This window comes from Sceloporus occidentalis, unplaced genomic scaffold (genome assembly GCF_023333645.1).
Source record: "Sceloporus occidentalis isolate IW3139 unplaced genomic scaffold, rSceOcc1.0.p SCAF_91, whole genome shotgun sequence".
Taxonomy (NCBI): domain Eukaryota; kingdom Metazoa; phylum Chordata; class Lepidosauria; order Squamata; family Phrynosomatidae; genus Sceloporus; species Sceloporus occidentalis.
The window spans coordinates 1,210,792-1,222,357 of NW_028317071.1; the positions used below are offsets into that span (position 1 = coordinate 1,210,792).

General features: G+C 50.3%; 1 protein-coding gene across 2 annotated transcripts; it reads right to left on the reverse strand.

Moving 5' to 3' along the window:
- Nucleotides 1–517: 517 nt before the first annotated feature.
- Nucleotides 518–9,468, reverse strand: FAM32A (family with sequence similarity 32 member A). 2 transcript variants are annotated; one of them, XM_089496608.1, is made up of 4 exons: nucleotides 9,355–9,468; nucleotides 1,900–2,044; nucleotides 1,381–1,434; nucleotides 518–742 (listed from the first exon to the last, which is right to left on the reverse strand). In XM_089496608.1, the coding sequence occupies exons 1-4, from the start codon at nucleotides 9,414–9,416 to the stop codon at nucleotides 674–676; spliced, it is 330 nt and encodes a 109-aa protein (XP_089352734.1). In that variant the 5' UTR covers nucleotides 9,417–9,468; the 3' UTR covers nucleotides 518–673. The 2 variants fall into 2 exon arrangements, with proteins under 2 accessions (XP_089352734.1, XP_089352733.1); XM_089496607.1 differs by having other exon boundaries at nucleotides 9,331–9,468.
- Nucleotides 9,469–11,566: the final 2,098 nt, after the last annotated feature.

Below are 11,566 nucleotides of genomic sequence, written 5' to 3' on the forward strand. Positions count from 1 at the left end.
CCTCTTGCTTTTTTTCTCTGCTCATAAAGCTGTCTTATGCACTACTAGTCTGCCTAACTGGAAGGAATAGTACTTTTCACACAGAGTAGATTGTCTCAAGGGTCCATGTTCTGTGCCATTGTCTTCAGACTTCTGAAGGCCAAAAGAACATCTCCAGAGGTGCTCTGACTTGGCACTTCTTCTGGGAATCCCTCCTTCTCTCACACATTCACGTAAAATCACACAAAGGCCAAACCCCTGTTCTGCTTTCAAAACAAAACTTAAAGCAATCAACAAATTGAATTAGCTATGAAAACGAAAAGTTGTATACTGTATATTTATATGTGTTTATATATTTTTAAAAAGTACATTCACTCTTCTCCCGCTGCTTTAGCACACAATCCCGCACAAGCCAAAATTGTTGTATTTATTCCTTTTGATCTGTCATTAGCTGCTGTACATCTTATTGATTAGGTTCTTTACCCAACTGTGCATAAGAAACAAGACAATAAAGAGTTTAGGAAAATAAATAGTGCTGGCCATTTATTTGAAGCAAGTTCAGTCATGCAGGATGCAGATGCTGCATCTACTTCATGAGCTTAATGGAAAAGAAAGATGAGAAGTGAAGCCAAGGGAGATCTCCAGTCCAGAATGGAATGGTCTTAGAAAAGACTCGGGAGGAGTGAAAAGATGTTCATTTGGTCCAGCTGACTTTTGGGATGTCATAATGTTCTGTTAAAGTGTCCAGATGCCAATTAAAATCCTAGGGAAAAAGAAAAGGCCAGTAGTAGTAGTTTCTGAACAGAAAAAAAAACCCATAATACATCATTAGAATATACTTACTGTGTTGGAGCCAGATTTAGTCATATTTACTGTAGATTAGACCCACTGAAACAGAGTACTTATGAGTAACCCCAGTCACATTAATTTCACTTCTTAATTATGGCAAATTCCAGGTCTGATCCACATAATTTTAAATATAAAGAACAGTATACCAGACACAATGTACCAGCCTGATCCTAAGCATTTTAGCCAGAAATGTGATGCCTGAGAATTGGCACAATATGTCAGCCCCTACTGCTCCAGCCAAAACAGCCTACCCTGCCAGTTTGACTGCTCCTGATCTTTCAGTAATAAACGAAGCATCTCAAGGGATAATTCTGAAGGTTAAAAAAGGATTCCATACCCTTTAAACCTTCCTTGTCTTTATCCAAAATCCACTATAACTCACATGTGACTGTGGGACAAATGGGCATCTTCCTTGTTCTGATGCCAGGGCCAATAAAACCCTGCCCCTCACTTGCCCAACCATAACCTGTAAGAAATTCCCTTGGCATCTGCAACACTGTCCCCTCCTCCCCATCCACCCAAGTTCTTGCAAATCTCACTATTTCAACTCACCTCAACCCTCTGTTTGTGGGTTTTAGATGCTTTCTTCAGGATCCGTTCTATTTGCTATAGGACAAAAAGAAAAGACCAGTTATTCCTATTCCCCCAGGACGCTCCATGCTTGGTCTACATCCCATGCCTCTCAACGAGAGGAGAGGTAGGGAAAGAGGACCTGAGCAGTCCAGCCTGCTCTCTGAACCTGGCCTGTTCTTTTCTCTTCCTAACATTTCCCTAGGAGTAGTACAACCTTTCAGGCCCAAAAAAAACCCAGGGATGACCTTCCATTCATGTGGAAGGCCATTGCCATCTTTGGCTGGGAAAACAGCAGCCAGTATTTCAGCTGGCGACTCCATTCACTTTGTTCTCACTGCTCCTGGGACAACAGAATGAAGCAGGTGAGCCCCCTGTTCAGCTAGTGAAGAAGGCACTGCCCTTGCTTCTTAGAGACAAGAGGGGCAGGAGAGGGCTAAAGGGCAGTGCCTTGCAGAGGCCTTACTGTATGAGCTGGGGGCTTCCCCCTCCCTGACCCACCCACTTTTCCTGGATCTTCTCATAGGCCAGTTGCGCTGGGGTCCACTTGTCCAGGGCACGCTTCTTCTCCTCCTCTTCTTCCTGCTTCTTGCTGCTCACAATCTGGTCTATGATCTTACTTTTCTCTTTCTCCTTCTTCTTCTTCCTGCACAGATTGCATGTATAGCGTGTGTAAATTTACAGCGCTTCATAAATAATAATAATAATAATAATAATAACAACAACAACAACAACAACAACAACAGCAGCAGCAGCAGCAGCAGCAAGACATGGCACATCATACACTTCCATACAACAAAAACACTCAGTAGTTTCATAATGTGTAGTAGCAGGAGCTTCAAATAAATTACTCTTTTTTGCCTATGGCTCTGAGAATCTCTCTTCCCCCCCTCCTCCCAAATTAACACTGTCACTCCATTGCTGAACTGGCTAGACTGAGGGAACTTGGGAGGCCCCTTTTTCTACACAAAATCATAAAGAATTGGAAGGGGCTTCATGACTCATTGAGTCCAACCTGGTGCTCACTTCAGGATATCACATTAAAGCATCCCCAACAGTAAGGAGCTGTCCAGCCTCTTCTTTAAGACACCCAGAGAAGGAAATCCCATCATGGGTCCTGCTGCCGAACCAGTCTTACTCTTAAGGTGCTCCTTCTAATGCTCAATTGCAATCTGTCCTCCTGGAACTTAAAACCACAAGACCTGGTCCTCCTATCTGGGGCAGCAGGGGTGGGCTCTTTGGGCCCCTGGCTCTGTCCATCCCTCTTTAGGGCAGCCCTTGAAAGGTATATAGAAGGCCATCATGCCATCCCTCAGTGAGACCCATCTCCTTGTATGTTTTGTTCTCCACGCCTCTTATACAGTTGGCCCTCCACATTTGTGGCTTGGACTTTTACGACTTTGATTATTTGTGTGTGTCCTCTCTGGGAATCTCGAGGTCCTCCAGTGCAACTCGTCAGAAACTGACCTTAGAGTTGTGCTGGAGAACCAAGAAGCTCCTAGAGAAAACACTTCTCTAAGCATTTGTGGGTCCTCCAGCATGATTCTATGATCAACTCCTGGCAGATGTTGACTGTAGATTGGTGTTGCAGGACCTGGAAATTCCTAGACAGGTGTCCTCTCAAGTAAAAAGCATGGTGTGTTTTTCATTTGTGCTTTTCCTACATTCATGGGGGTCCTTCACCCCTAACCCAAGCGAAAGTTTGGAGGGGAGCACTGTAATCTTTCCCGTCCTTTTCTGATCCTGCTTCACCTTGTCTCTATCTGTCCTTCCCAAAATGAGGCACGCAGGACTCCAGATGAAGCCTGGCCAGCGTAGATTACACTGGGATTGCTTCTTCCTTCGATTTATTCCTATCAAACACATTCAGGGAGAGCAAAACACACTCATCCCCCTATATTTGCAGCTTTGATATTTGCAGCTTTGATACGTTCCCTCTAGGAATCTCTAGGTCCTCCAGCGCAACATTAAGTAAATGTTGCACTGAAAGACCTAGAGATTTCTAGAGAGAACACTCTCCTAGGCCTTTGTAGCTCCTCCGGCGCAGTTCAATGGCCAGTGTCTGTCAGACTGTCCTCTGGGGCAACTCCATGGAACTTTCTTTGGTCCTATTGGGAGGCAGTACGTGCAGCGAAGACACGTTTCTCCTTAAAAAGGCTGTTAAGATGGATCTCTTCTGGCAGGCCTTCCCAGAATAGAGAACCCGGCTTCAGAAAAACATCTGGGAATAAGATACTGCTGCTCCCATTGATTGTTGGCTGATGTGATGTTGTTGACCTTCTGGTCAGTTTTTAACCTTGTATGTTTTTTGTTTGTTTGTTTTCAATTCTGCATTGGATTTAATACCTTTTTAAGGAGGGGAGGGCACCAGGGATTTTATATGTTCTGTATGTTTAAGTTTGTTAGCTGTCCCGATTGTTCTCAGAGGGGCGGGATACAAATAAATCCAGAGTTGCCCCAGAGGACCTAGAAATTCCTAGAGAGAACACTCTACTAGGCCTTTGCAGCTCCTCCAGCGCAGGTCTATGGCCAATGTCTGTCGGATGTTGACCACAGAGCTGCCCTGGAGGACCTAGAGATTCCTAGAGAGAAGACTCTACTAGGCCATTGTAGCTCCTCCAGTGCAGTTCTATGGTCAGTTTCTGTCCGACGTTGACCACAGAGTTGCCCTGGAGGACCTAGAGATCCCTAGAGAGAACACTCTACTAGGCCTTTGTAGCTCCTCCAGTGCAGTTCTATGGCCAGTGTCTGTCAGACGTTGACCACAGAGCTGCCATGGAGGACCTAGAGATTCCTAGAGAGAACACTCTCCTAGGCCTTTGTAGCTCCTCCAGTGCAGTTCTATGGTCAGTGTCTGTCGGACGTTGGCCACAGAGTTGCCCTGGAAGACCTAGAGATTCCTAGAGAGGCGTCCTCTCAGGTACAAACGTGGCCTTTTTGTTAGTTGCGGTGTCTCCACATTCTTCTTCGTGGTCTCTGCGAATCATACAAATGGGTTTTACTGCGCCTGCGCAGTGCTGCTCGGAACCTACTGGAATCACTGGGCAAAGTTTACTTTGCAACATATAGACACTTTTTGGTGGTAACTCCGCCCACCCGTTATAAGGCCCCTGCCTTCCCGCTCTTTCCCCAGTTCCTTTTTTCCGCCACGCTAGCTGCTTGAAGGAGCTTCTCTAGCTCTTTGGAATCACTTAGACCTCGGACCGTTTTTGACTACTCTTTGTCTCTCACCCTTGGTAACTTTGGACCTTCGGACTGTTGACCTCGCTTTGAATTCTCCTCTGGTTTTGACGACTTCGGAAATGCCCGCACCTTTCAAGAAGTGCGACGTTTGCGGGGGCAAGGTGCCCGTCCAGGACCCGCACTCCTCCTGCCTGTTGTGTCTCGGCAAGGACCATGATGCCAAGGCTTGCCCGCTTTGCAAGTCCCTCTCGGCGCAAGCCTGGAAAAACCGTGAGTCCCGGCTCACTTCGGCCATCGCCCTGAGCAAGGTACAGGAGGGAGGTCCCCGCTTGTCATCCGTTCCGCCTTCCGCGCCGCCCGCTTCATCCTCCAGGGCCAGCGTGTCCAGTGTGACATCTATCAGGGCCAGTGTGTCCAGCGTGGTGTCTGTCCCAGCCGGGACAGTGGCTCCCACCACCTCCGATGTGGCCCGTGGCTCGAAACCGCCCAGCGCCACCAACGAACCCTCCAAGCACCCCCATAAGTCATCGGGGACTGAGGGTCTCGAGCCGAAACCAAAATCCGGGAGGAAACAGGACGGCTCGCACGCGAGGGAACGGACTGAGGCGGAGGTCCGGCTCGCTTTGCCTTCATCCTCGAAGGGATCCAAGGCATCCCGACACGCCTCTAAGCCGAGGGAGCCGGCTTTGTCTTCGGGAGTGACGGCCGACAGGGCTAGGTCTCCAAAGCCCTCCTCGTCGGGAGCTGCCGCTGTCCTCCTGGACTTTCCGGAAAACCCCTTCTTCCCACCGGAAGAGACCCCGAGATCGGGAAAGAAGAGGCACCACAAGGAGGCTGACCGGGACCCTGCGCCCAAAAAGCCCAAGCGGCCGAAGGAGCATGCTGGGTCGGACTTGCCCTCCGAGCCTAGAGACAAGAAGCGCTTCTCCTCGAAGAAGGCCCGCGCCCCTGCAGTTTCTTCTGGTACGGAACCTGCTCCTGAGGTACAACCGGTCCCGGTTCCGGACACGCCAGCTCAACCCACCATGGACTTCGTCCACGAGGTGGAAGGCGCCACCCCCCTCCTCCCCTCCTGGGGAACTGCCCACGCTGTTCCCCCACTCCGAGGATGAGGAAGACGGAGATGAGGTCCGTAGTCACGAAGCCCCGGACCTGTTCTTCGACTCTGAGACGGGCCGGTACTTTATGTCCGTCCTGAGGGATGTGGCCTTCAAGGAGTTCACCAGACTCAATCCTCGCCCTGCTGATCCACGGGAGAGCACGTCTGCCTGGTCGATCCCGAGCGTCTCGGTTATGGAGAAGCCTCCATCGTCACCCCGCCGGCGCTCTTAGTCCTCGGCATGCCCCATCCCGGCTCGTCCGAGATCCCAGGTCAGGGTTCTGGACATACCTCTCACCTCTGACACGGACTCTGAGGACGAGCCTCTGCCTCCATCCGACGTCCCCTCGGACGACGACAACCTCTCCGCGTCTGCTTCCCCGCAGAGGATGCACCACCCGGAACCATCTTCCCCTTCGGATGACGTGCGCTCATTCAGTGAGCACGTCGTGAAGATGGCCAGGGCTCTTGACAGCGAGCTCTCCTTCCCGGAGGATGATGCCCGCGACCCAGTGGAGCGTCGAGTGCACGGACGGGTGCCCACACCACCTTGCATTCCCCTGCTTCCGTCCCTGGAGACCATAGTCCGGAGGTCCTGGGACTCCCCAGCCTCCCTGTCCGGCTCCTCCCGCAAGGTTGAATCCCTCTACAGGGTCGCCCCTGCAAGCTGCACCTGGTTGGCCGACCACCCCAAGCCGAACTCGGCAATTGTGGAAGGAGCCCAGCATAGCTTCGTCCCAAAGCAGGCGACCTCCCCTGTTGACCGGGAGGCTAAGAAAGTGGATGGCCTGGCCAAGAAGGCCTACTCGGCAGCGGCCCTTGCGGTGAAGGCCATCAACTATAACGCCTGCATGGGGGCCTACATACAGACTCTTATGGAGCGGATCTCCCCCCTCATACCGGACATCCCGGACGACGTCCAGAGACAGCTGGTCGAGGTCAGGGACGAGGCCCACTCCATTGGGAGTTGGCTTATCACCGCCTCCAGGAACATGGCTGACTGTGCGGGGAGGGCTATGTCGGCATCGATGGCACTCCGACGACACGCCTGGTTGAGGGCTTCGGACCTTAACCCTAGTGTCAAGGCGGCCATCGAGGACATGCCGCTCGACGGGACTGGGCTTTTCCATGCCGAAACCGACAACCGCCTGAACAGGAAGTTCAGGATGAAGGCGGCGGTGAAGAAGCATGGGATGTCCTCCGCATCCGTTTCACCATTCCGGAAGCGGCAGCGCCCGTGGCAGCCACAAGGTCAGTCACAGGGGACCTTCTCTCAGGATCGGCAGTCTCAACAGCAGGGCTCCCAGAGACTCGCTACCCCTCACAGTCTTCCTCCTCCTCTGGCCGTTGCAACTTCCCGCCTCGGTACTGTAAGTCCCGCCGGCAGGACACCGACCAGGGGAAGAAGAGAACCTGAAGGGACGCAGCGCGCTTCGTCTCCCCTCCACACTTCTTTTTTTTTGGACATTTTGAGGCCCTTTGTTAACACCTGGGCCTCGATAACATCGGACTCGTGGGTTCTCAACATCGTCCGTAGGGGATATACCCTCGAGTTCCAAGAGCTCCCTCTACGCCTTCCCTCTGTTCCCTCTCATCATCAGGGTGGTGTCCAAGATGACAACGGACCGTTCGCATGCGATCCTGATCACCCCGTGGTGGCCGAGACAGCCCTGGTTCACATCCCTTCTCCACCTCTCCAGGAGATGCTTTCTCCGCCTCGACCCTCGCCCGGACCTGCTGTCAATCTAGGACGGACGGATTCTGCACCCGGACATCGAGAGCCTACCGCTGGTGGCCTGGAGGATACAGCCCTAACTGCCCTGCCAGAGGCGGTGAGGACGGTGATCCTGGCTGCGAGGAAACCTTCCACCCAGCGGTCCTATGCCCTGAAATGGAGGAGGTTTAGCCTCTTCCTTGATCGAAAGGGCTTGTCTCCTGCTCAAGTGTCCACTCCAGTGGTGCTGGAATTTTTGATGGCGCTTTTGGATGAGGGGCTGTGCCTCGCATCCATCAAGTGCTATTTGTCTGCCATTTGTGCCAAGTACCAATTCGGGGGGAGGGCTTCCTTTTTCAAGGACCCCTTGGTGAAGGGGTTCCTTAAGGGATGTGCCAACCTGTATCCTCCTGTGTCGGTACCGGCGCCGGCTTGGAGCCTGGAGGCAGTATTGTCCGCCCTCCAATCCAAGCCCTTTGAACCGATGGCCACAGCGGACTTGAGACTATTGACTTGGAAAACCGCTTTTCTTGTGGCCATCACCTCTGCCCGCCGTGCGGGCGAACTCTGTGCCTTGCGAAGGGACCAGCCCTTCCTGAGGTTTCATAAGGACAAGGTGGTCTTCCAGACAGACATTACTTTCTTGCCTAAGGTGGTGTCTGCCTTCCACATGTGCCAGGACATTGTGTTGCCTACTCTCGCATCCAACCCGACTTCGGATGCGTAGCGAAGCCTGCACTCTCTCGATGTCAGGAGAGCTCTGGCTTTCTATTTGGACAGAACTGCTGCCTCTAGTCGCTCCGAAAGACTTTTCCAATGCTACTCGGAGCCGAAGAAGGGGTTGCCGGTGTCTGCGCAGAGGTTTTCCAAATGGGTGGCCGGTACCATCCACCTCTGCTATGAACTGTTGGGCAAACCTCTCCCTGCCAGGGTTCGGTCCCATTCTACAAGGGCAATGTCAGCATCCTCGGCATTCCTCTCGGGGATTCCCTTAGAGGATGTTTGCAAGGCTGCTGTCTGGTCCCAACCTCTGACTTTTATTAAGCATTATAGGTTGGACACCAGAGCCATCCGAGACGCAGCTTTCGGGAGGGCTGTGTTGGTTTCAGGTTTGCATTGATTGCACTACTGATGGTTTGTGTTTCAGCATTTATGTACATAATGCCACTGTTTTTACATTCTGTTGAATGTTGTTCTGCACAATTTCATTGGGACTGGTCTTGCACAACCTTGTGTCCCCTTCTCAGGTTTAGCAATGTTGCTGCTATATATGGATTTGTGCATGAGCAAAAAGACTGACTCTTTTTATGGTTCAAGGTGTTTATTGTTCCAATAAATATACCTTTGGTTTACCATAGCTTTGGTCTCAGGACACTCCCTCCGCCGCAGACCTAAGCTTGTCAGTCTAAACCCATTTGTATGATTCGCAGAGACCACGAAGAAGAAGGACAGGTTGCTTACCTGTAACAGTATTTCTTCGAGTGGTCATCTGCAAATACATACAAATCCCACCCGTCCGTCCCCTCAGTGTCCTGCTCACTTTGGCTCTCTTCCATCGCCTGCTTGGCGGAAAAATTGCGGAACTGGGGAAAAGAGCGGGAAGGCAGGGGCCTTATAACGGGTGGGCGGAGTTACCGCCAAAAAGTTTCTATATGTTGCAGAGTAAAACTCTGCCCAGTGATTCCAGTAGGTTCCGAACAGCACTGCGCAGGCGCAGTGAAACCCATTTGTATGTATTCGCAGATGACCACTCGAAGAAATACTGTTACAGGTAAGCAACCTGTCCTTCTCGGGGGTCTTGTGCCCCTGATCCTGGCAAATATGGAGGGACAAGTGTATTCCAAACTCCAGAAGGCCACAATCCCAGCAGCCCACAGAGGGAGGCTTAGCCCGGGAACCCCGCAGTCCCTCGCCTCTGAGCGCCCTCCTCACCCACCGCTTCCCCGCAGATGCCACCGACCCGGAGCCCCCCTTCAGGCGCAAGGGGCCCCGCTGGACGGCCTCGTACTCAGACGACGCCATCAAGCCTCTGCTCCTCCGCCACCTCTCCCTCTTCCCGGTGGCCTGGCAAGCACTTCCGGGCCAAGGGGCTGGAGAACTGGAAGGGGCCTTAAGGGGCGTGGCCAGAGAGACATCTAAATCATACCTCTCTCTGTCTCTTCACCGAAGAGATTACCGCGCTGAACAACTACAGAGAGATAACCCGGTTTGGCACCGCTTTAACACTTTTCTGGCTGAAGGCCATGGAATTCTGGGAGTTGGCGTTTGTTGTGGGGCCCAGAGCGGAGCATTTTCCTGAATTGCTCACTTGGGATCCACACAAGGATCAGTAGGCTCTCTGGCGCTCTGGAAAACAGCCTTCAAGGAAACCTCCACAGCAACCTGGAGGCCGAAAGCGCTAGAAGAGGCCCCAAAAAGGGCCATCCAGTCCAGACCCGTTCTGCCACGCAGGAGCAGCCCACCGGAGCCTTCCTTGTGATGATCCAGGCCAGGGGCCCTCAAACTCCGGCCCTCCAGGTGTTTTGGACTTCCTCTCCCAGAAGCCTCAGCCAATCACCGACCACATGCAAATTTCCTTCCTACCTCATAATGCCCCCCCCCCCCCACAGCTTGGCCAATGGTCTGGGATTCTGGGAGTCCAAAACATCTGGAGGGCCAGAGTTTGAGGACCCCTGATCCAGGCTCTGCTGAAAGACCTCCAAAGGAGGAGGCCCCGCTGCTTCCATTGAGGGAGCGCCTTCCTCAGGTTGAGCTGGAATCCCCTAGAGCCTGTTGTGAATCTCACCTCGTTTTCCTAAAGTCTGCCCCTATAAGGCTGCATCCACACTGCAGAAATAATCTGGTTGTGCATAGAATTCTGGGAATTGTAGTTTTTTATGGCACCAGATTCTGATAAAGAATGCTAGATGTCTCACAAAAGTACAGTTTCATGAATTCTGTAGCATTGAGCCATGGCAGTTAAAGTGGTGTCAAACTGGATTATTAGAATATTAAAACATTTCTATTAAAATAAATATAAAATGAAATGAAATGCGGATGAATAATATATATATATATATATATTACATATATTTTTATTTTAGTTGTCATTTTATTATCGTAAATAAATAAATAAATAAATAAAATTACAGTATTTTTATTTTGTCTTACTCTATTCAGCCACTAGGGGGCGTGCCATAGAGCTGGTGGGGGCCACACAACCTTTCTGCAGCCAGAGGGAAGCGGGTGTCGTTTTATTAAACGGGCATCTTTTATCTCTTTAATTGGAATTCATTTTTATTTGTAATTTTATTTTATTAATTTATATTTTATTTTATTCTAATTTTATTTTATCACATGGAGCTTTGAAAGCTTGCAACAAGTACATGGTGCATTTTGGTTGGCCAATAAAGGTATCGCTGATGCATTTTTGTTTGAGTTTGTTAAATGGCCAACACAGCTGCCCTGCATGTTTTCATCCAACTAGATTGTGGTCTTGCTAGGATTTCTATTTCCCTCCACCTTTCCTAGCATTATTTTTTCCAGTGAGTCCTCCCTTCTCATCAAAGTATTCTTGGCTTCCAGGGAGGTTTTTGGCTTGATCTGCTCTAGAACCCACTTGTTTGTCTTTTCGGCTGTCCAGGGGATCCTGCACCACTACATCTCAAATGCATTAATGTTTTTCCTGCCTTCTTTCTTAATTGTCCAGCTCTCACAGCCATACATAGTAACATGGAATACAATGGCTTGTATGATTCTAACTTTTGTGCTCAATTATATATCTTTGCATTTTAGGATCTTTTCTGGTTCTTTCATAGATGGTCTTCTCCCCATTCTTAACCTTCTTCTGATTTCCTGACTGCAGTCCCTGTCCCTGTCAAGGTTTGATCCCAGGTATGATAATTTTTACTATTTCTATTCCCTCATTATCTAGATTGAAATTGTGTGGATTATTTGTGATCATTATTTCTGGATTTTTGTAAAACATTCAACAGTAAGCCTGCCATTGCATTTTCTTCCTTGATCTTTCTCGGTAGTTGTTCCAGGTCTGTGAGGTTTTCTGCTAGTACTATAGTATCACCTCCATATCTTAGGTTGCTAATAGTCCTTCCTCCTATTTTCACTCCACCTTCTTCTGTGTTCTGCTTACAGTTGAACAGGTAAGGCAATAAGATGCAGCCTCGTCTGACTCC

Bases quoted from the DNA above. Each gene is read 5' to 3' on its own strand.
- FAM32A (XM_089496607.1), bottom strand. From the start codon at position 9,416: ATGGCGTCGTCTGAGTACGAGGCCGTCCAGCGGGGCCCCTTGCGCCTG. The intron at 2,045-9,330 runs GTGGGTGAGGAG...CAATCTGTGCAG, and splicing joins GTGGCATCTGCGGGGAAGCG to GAAGAAGAAGAAGGAGAAAG. The intron at 1,435-1,899 runs GTGGGTCAGGGA...TTTGTCCTATAG, and splicing joins AGAAGATCCAGGAAAAGTGG to CAAATAGAACGGATCCTGAA.